Here is a 7654-nt window from a genome sequence, read left to right on the forward strand (position 1 = left end):
TACTCCAGCCTAGGCAACAGTGCAAGACCCTGTCAAAAAAAAAAAGAAAGAAAGAAAGGAAAGATGGGTTCTTCTGTTAGCAAGAAAACAGAAGAGGCATGGGGGTGTGGAGGAGGGTGTGGGATTAACTGTCATGCAGGTTATTGTAAATGCTGTTCCCTTTTGCCCACCCCTGGCCCTCCTTGCCCTAGTGCCTTCTCTTTGGATGGGGAGAGCAGTGGGACTGCAGGACTTAGAGGAGGGTATGGGGGTTGAATTGGTGACCACACTTTACTCAGTGCTCCTTTTTTTTTTTTTTTTTTTTTTTTTTGAGACGGAGTCTCGCTCTGCTGTCCAGGCTGGAGTGCAGTGGTGCGGTCTCGGCTCACTGCAAGCTCCGCCTCCCAAGTTCACGCCATTCTCCTGCCTCAGCCTCCCAAGTAGCTGGGACTACAGGCGCCTGCCACTACACTCAGCTAATTTTTTTGTATTTTTAGTAGAGACGGGGTTTCACTGTGTTAGCCAGGATGATCTCGATCTCCTGACCTCATGATCTGCCCGCCTCGGCCTCCCAAAGTGCTGGGATTACAGGCGTGAGCCACCGCGCCCGGCCTCAGTGCTCTTACAGAAGGCACATTTTGCCTACCTGCAGTCTTTCAGCCCTCCCCAGTAGAGCCACTCCTTAGTATGCTTGGTCCTCCTCTGGTAAACTACTTAAGAGCTTCGTTTAATCTTTATAGCCCTGAAATAGAAATAGATTTTACTAGATCACAGGTACACAAATAACAATTATGGGAAAAGTAAAGTATGAAGAGAAATTAGGAGAAGTGACGGGCAAGGGAAGACACCTAGGAGAGGCTCTTTAAAGCCATGCCCTCAGCCTCCTATTATTGCTTGCACTTGCGGGTGGGAAGGTGATGTAGAATCAACTGCATGACAGAATTTCTTGGTGGAGCTGTATAATTCATCACAGATGGAAAGAGAGGACCAGTAGAGAAGTAAAGCCTTGCTGGAGTTAATGGGGTAGTGGTACCAGAAAGGGAGACCAGTCAGTCTCTGGGGCCTCAGAATGGAAAAATGTGACTAGAGGAAAGCTTCTGCTTTTCATCCTCTTTCCCTTGTGGGCCTTGCCCTGGGCTTTTTCTTTTTTTCTTTTTCTTTTTTTGAGACAGAGTCTTGCTCTGTCGCCCAGGCTGGAGTGCAGTGGCGCGATCGCTGCTCACTGCATGCTCTGCCTCCTGGGTTCATTCCATTCTCCTGCCTCAACCTCCCAAGTAGCTGGGACTACAGGCGCCGGCCACCACGCCCGGCTAATTTTTTTGTATTTTTAGTAGAGACAGGGTTTCACTGTGTTAGCCAGGAAGGTCTTGATCTCCTGATCTCGTGATCTGCCTGCCTCGGCCTCCCAAAGTGCTGGGATTACAGGCATGAGCCACAGCGCCCATCCTTTTCTTTTTTTTTTTTTTGAGACGGAGTCTCACTCTGTCACCCAGGCTAGAGTGCAGTGGCGCGATCTCGGCTCACTACAACCTCCACCTCCCAGGTTCAAGTGATTCTCCTGCCTCAGCCTCCTGAGTAGCTAGGATTACAGGTGCACGCCACCACCCCCGGCTAATTTTTGTATTTTCAGTACAAATACAAAATGGGGGTTTCACCATGTTGGTTAGGCTAGTCTCAAACTCCTGACCTTGTGATCCGCCCGCCTCGGCCTCCCAAAGTGCTGGGATTACAGGCGTGAGCCACTGCTCCCGGGTGCCCTCGGCTTTTTCTAGAGTGGGGCTATGTGCACCACTAGGGATAACCTTAGCAGGGGGTCTTGCTAGTGTCCCAAGAAAAAACTGAATTCATTTTCACACAGAAATAATTATATATGCTAGTTTACTTCATTTGGATGTTAATGTGGTATAATTATGGAAGAAATACAAGTTAACATTAATTTTATGTATGAGCTACTCACTGGCCACATTTAAAGAATTTATTTACCTACAAAAGTGCCTTCTAACTTACACGTTTTTGAGGCCCTAAAGCACATCTGCAAGTCAAAATACAATACTCTTTAATTCTTATATTAATATTTCCTTGGGGAACTTTAGGAGGACAGCTATAAGAATGTGTGCTTTTTACCACCTACAATATATATATGAATACATATATATATGTGTGTGTGCACATAACAGTCATTACACAGACAAGCACTAAAACTTTCTGTATTATTTAGTTGATAAGTTAATTATAATTTAAAACATGCATTTTTTAAATTTCCTGTTAAATAGGTTTAAGTCTAGTGCAGCGTTTAAGGCCTGATTTCAAACGGAAGTATTCTTCAATGTTCGAAGACGATACTGTGACAGAATACATCTACCACTGTAATGTACAGACTCCAAGGTGAGGGTTAGGTTTCTCAATTCACTGTGTGTGTGTGTTTTAGACTATTTTTTTTTGTTGTTAATATTTGTTTATTTATTTGAGATGGAATTTTGCTCTTGTCGCCCAGGGTGAAGGGCGATGGCGCCATCTTGGCTCACTGCAACGTCTGCGTCCCGTGTTCAAGCGATTCTCCTGCCTTAACCTCCGAAGTAGCTGGGATTACAGGCATGCGCTGCCATGCCCAGCTAATTTTTTTGTATTTTTATTAGAGACGGGGTTTCTCCATGTTGGTCAGGCTGGTCTTGAGCTTCTGACCCCAGGTGATCCGCCCACCTCGGCCTCCCAAAGTGGCATGAGCCACTGTTCCCGGCCTTTTTAAAAAATATATCAGTGGTCCAGAAGATTTTTATCAGTAGTTAAATTACTGAATTTAAAAGGACATGTTTCTAATACATTTTATTTTACTCATCTAAGAGTACCCACTGTATAAAACATTGTGCTGAGTTCTGATGGCAGATTAAAAAGTGAGATGTTCACTCTTCCCTCAAAGTTCTTATGAATAAGTTGAAGAAGTCTTGGTCTTGGGCATCTCCAAGAGATGGTTTGAGTTGAGAGTTGAAGAATTTCACATGAAGTATTTCCCAAACTGAGTATGAATGTTTCATCAAAAAAAGAAAAAAGGGTGCCAGATTAAACAAAAGTAAATAGTTGTCTGTACTATGAATTATCCTTTACTATACCGAAAGGTATTGAATTTCCCAAGTGAATGGGAGAGGCTGTGTAGTATTTTTCAAGTCTATTTGATGATTGTACTCCTGAACAACTCTAAACATCTGTAGGTCAGCCTTAGAAATGCAGCTGCAGAGAGTGAGGAGGAAGTGGGGGATTCTGCATGTATTTTGACAGTGATTAGAAGGAGAGAGACAGAATGGGGCATAGTAGCAGAGGGAGCAAGAGGGCCAAATGTATTTTGTACAAATACTACTTATGGATGTTGGGTGAAAAGTACCAGTGGAGAAAACATAGCCTGACGACAGTGGTGAACTAGGAGGAGGCCAAACGATAAGGCCCTAGAGTTTCTAGGAGGAGCATCAAGAAGAGAATGCAAAGATGAGAGCTACAGTTCTCATGCTATGTCATGTACTGAAATTATTGGGGGTGCTTGTTAAAATGTGACTCCTGAGGCTTATTTCTAAGACTGAGACTAGCATTTCTGGGCTGCATCTCTAACAAATACTCTGGTGATTCTGCATAGGTGGGTCATGGAGCACACTTTAAGACAGAGAAGTGGTATCTCATCCTTTCTAAGACTGAGGTTTGGATGAAAGGCTAAGAGGTGAGATGCAGAGGCAGCCTCCCTTCCTTTTATTTCCTCCCTCGCTTTTGGCAGATAATATGTACACCTACTTTATTAAAAAGATTGAGGCCATGGTAGTTATTTATAGGTGTAGCTGTAGCCTCAGTCTTTTTAATAAAGTAGGTTAGAGGTTCTCTGCCAAGAGTGAGGGAGACTAGAGGTTTAAGGTCCTCAAGAGATTGAGGTTTTGTGACTTGCTAGGCAGTCAGATCTTGTGCATTAGGTGAACACATTGATTGACTTGCTCCAACAGCTGTTTTTAGGGGTCTGCCCCAGGAACATCATTCCTTTCCTGCATGGTCTAAGTTTTACTCTTCACGTCCTCTTATTTCATGATTACATGTGTTCATGTAGTCCTAGTTTGTTACCTTTCTTGTGGTGAGACTTGAATTCTTCATAAAAGGCAAGTTAGAATTTTCTCTAGTTCTGTAAGAATAGCAGAAGTGGCCGGGCGCGGTGACTCACGCCTGTAATCCCAGCACTTTGGGAGGCCGAGGCGGGCAGATCACAAGGTCAGGGGTTTGAGACCAGCTTGACGAACATGGTGAAACCCCGTCTCCACTGAAAATACAAAATTTAGTTATGCGTGCCTGTAATCCCAGCTACTCAGGAGGCTGGGGCAGGAAAATTGCTTGAACCCGGGAGGCAGAGGTTGCAGTGAGCCAAGATTGTGTAGCTGTACTCCAGCCTAGGCAACAGAGCGAGACTCCATCTCAAAAAAAAAAAAAAAAAAAAAAAAAATGAATAGCAGAAGTGACAGCAAATAGACCTATCCTGAGAGTTTGCAAGAATATATTATCTGAGTTTCTTAACTTGGTAATGGTTTTGGCATTGCAGGTGAAATGCTGGTGCCGTGAACCTGGGGATAAGCTACCTTCTACATCAGTTTAAATAAGGGTGAAAAAACATATTTTTAACTATCTCCACAATAAATAATTTAATGACAGAAAATTAAGGTTGTACATTTTGGTTTACAAGAAAACTTTTAAAAATCAGCTGAAGTATACAGCAGCCTTGCTTATCTAACAGTGATCTGTGAGATTTGTTCTTTACACTATCTCATAAATTATTATCCATTTAAGCTGAGGTTTTTCTTAAGTGCTGGAAAAGCTAAATATGAATGTGTTTTGATAGAAGTGACAGTGCAATGCATACTCATTCCCAAAAGTCATACATTGTGATTTTCTCCTTGCTGTTAAAAGTGGTGAGACAGCTTTCAAGAATATGACTATTCCTTATGGATGGGCAAAAAGGCCAATGCTCCAGCGAATTGGTAAAATGCACCCTGACATTCCAGTTTCAGTGATCTTTGGCGCCCGCTCCTGCATAGATGGCAATTCTGGCACCAGCATCCAGTCCTTACGACCACATTCATATGTGAAGACAATAGTAAGTGTGTGACTTGATTTGGGTTTTTAGGTATAAGTGAAGTCTGTTTTATTATCTCCCTTAAAAGAGGTTTTAGGTCATCCTGGTGTTACAGGTCATCTAAGCTATACCTGCAGCCTCAGGTATCAGTCAGGGACTTGATACCACATGTGTTGGGTGCAGGGTTTGGCCTGCATACATCTTCATGTCCAAACCATGAACCACCTTTCTGAGTGACTTTTCCTGTCCCTAGAGCCACAGCATTAGGAGAGACGGGCAGAGGGACTGGTCCAGTAGCTCTTAAAGTAATTCCCACCTCACAAGGCAGCACAGTCTCACTGTTTTCAGTTTCTCTGTTGGCACTTTTATTAGTGGTCAATTTAGTGTTTTTTGCATATTAAAATTGTATGTAGATTCAATTCAGTAGATTTTTCTATTCTCAGATCCTTTTAATGGATATACTTAATAGTCACTATAGATTATTGTTATTTTTTATCATGTGTTTTATTTAAATATAGTGGCTCTCACTTTTATTACTAAGTGTCTTTGCTTATATATTATTGTGTTTTATTAAATGCTTTTACTCACTAACCTTCTGAATGCTTTTCCTTATCCAGGCTATTCTTGGGGCAGGACATTATGTATATGCAGATCAACCAGAAGAATTCAACCAGAAAGTAAAGGAGATCTGTGACACTGTGGACTGAACACACTGAAGCTCTGATGGGAAAACCTGGTTACTGATACAGTTGTTCAGCAATAATTCGTAGTATATGCTGAAGAGTAATGAATACAACACAAGAACCAGGCAACCTTCTTGACTATACTTTGCACATGTTTTCTTGAGGAATTCACTTGCACATTTAAACCAGTTAGTGCCTTCTAGAAGAATGGCTTTCCTTTCTCCTACACAAAATTAAAATATACAAGTCTCTAAATTTAATACCTTTAAATAAAAGGTTATTTGTCCCTCTCATGTACTGAAAAACTAATTTTTCAGCTGAAAAATTTTTAATCTAATTTTGCTAATCAGTTACTTTTTATATTGCAATTTATATTGCCAATTTAGGAAGTGATTTCTGAGTCTCTTACACTGTAAAGGTGCACTTTATTTTCTTTGTCTTCCCCATCATGTATTTATTATGTCTGATGACTGATATTAATCTAAATTCATTGTGTTTTTATGTAAAAAAATCTGTCCGTTGTTTAGAATATTTCACTTTGTTTTTGAAATGGAGCGACAAGGCAGAGTTTTGGTTAAAGGATGGGAGTTGATCACTATCATTACTTTTTCTAGTTTACCTCTTTTTTATATTTAAGGCTGCTAAGCCATGGTCAGCATTTTAAATGTGGTCTATCCTGACATACACAGTGTATAACAACATAACTCCTTGGAACCTCCTATGTGTGGTATGATTCTACACTTCCAAGGAACATGACTTCAATACTTCAGTGATTCAGGTACTGAAAAGCCTTAGCTAAAAGGGTGTTCTTTGTTTCTCCCTTTCATACTATTCTTTTCCATGACCCAGGATGCAGCAAATGAAACAAATTTCTTCACTTAAGGGGATATTAAGACTGTTACTTCCTAGTAAGCCGAGTAATGTCATATTTTTATTAACATCTAACTTTTGTAGATGGGTGCTAAAAATGCATACATTTTAACCACTAAAATAGAAAAACAAGTGGTGCTATTATGTCTCATGGCACCAGAAATGAGCTACCACTTGGGTTTGTTGTTGTTATTGTTTATTAAGAGTATTGTGTTAATTAAATCATTACATACTTGAAGTTATATTACAAAAATTCTAAAAGGTTGATTGAACTATTTTTTTAGGAACTACCATCAAGTGTAGAATTTTCTTGCAGTTTTAAAATGAGGAAAACTTCTTTGAAACTGTGGTCACTGGCTGCTGAGAAAACCCTTCACCGAAAAAATAAATAAAAATTGAATAGGACTGTCATCAAGAAGGCATCTTTGGCTAACATTGCTTGTCCAGGAGAAAGGTAGCTATGTAAATAAAAACAGTGAACTAGAGCAAATAGTGGTTTAATGGCTTTGTTATTGCATTTTTAAAACGGTTAATTAGGGAATTTGTAGTTGTTAGGAAATGTAAGGTTGTATCTATCACTGTTGATTAACTGCCAGAAAGACTGAATGTTCTGTTTTCAACATTTCTCCCCTACAAAAAGAGTAGACAAATTATACTGAAGCATGATATAAACATCTTCCCAATGAATAATTTGTCTCACTTGTCAGATTAACTAGGTTAGTGTAGGAAGGCAACATGAGCACCAAGATGTATTGTCTGATTTCTCTACCTTAAGAACAATAATAGTCTTTTTTTTTTTTTTGAAATGGAGTCTCGCTCTGTCGCCCAGGCTGGAGTGCAGTGGCACAATCTCGGCTCACTGCATGCTCCGCCTCCCAGGTTCATGCCATTTTCCTGCCTCACCCTCCTGAGTAGCTGGAACTATAGGCACCCGCCACCACCACGCCCAGCTAATTTTTTTGTATTTTTAATAGAGATAGGGTTTCACCATGTTAGCCAGGATGGTCTCGATCTCCTGACCTTGTGATCC

The 7654-nt window shown here is 40.8% G+C and overlaps 1 protein-coding gene across 2 annotated transcripts in view; it reads left to right on the forward strand.

The window, feature by feature from the left end:
* ABHD5 (abhydrolase domain containing 5) overlaps positions 1 to 7114 on the forward strand; it is a 30257-nt gene extending 23143 nt beyond the window's left edge. Inside the window, exons 5-7 of one of the 2 annotated variants that reach the window (XM_010374344.2) lie at positions 2253 to 2364; positions 4906 to 5092; positions 5689 to 7110. In XM_010374344.2, coding sequence (XP_010372646.1) covers positions 2253 to 2364; positions 4906 to 5092; positions 5689 to 5778 — 389 coding nt within the window. In that variant the 3' untranslated portion in view covers positions 5779 to 7110. Of the gene's footprint in view, positions 1 to 2252; positions 2365 to 4905; positions 5093 to 5688 lie in introns of both variants that reach the window. The other variant, XM_030935720.1, reaches the window with a different exon arrangement.
* Positions 7115 to 7654: the final 540 nt, after the last annotated feature.

Source organism: Rhinopithecus roxellana, chromosome 1 (assembly GCF_007565055.1).
Source record: "Rhinopithecus roxellana isolate Shanxi Qingling chromosome 1, ASM756505v1, whole genome shotgun sequence".
Taxonomy (NCBI): Eukaryota; Metazoa; Chordata; class Mammalia; order Primates; family Cercopithecidae; genus Rhinopithecus; species Rhinopithecus roxellana.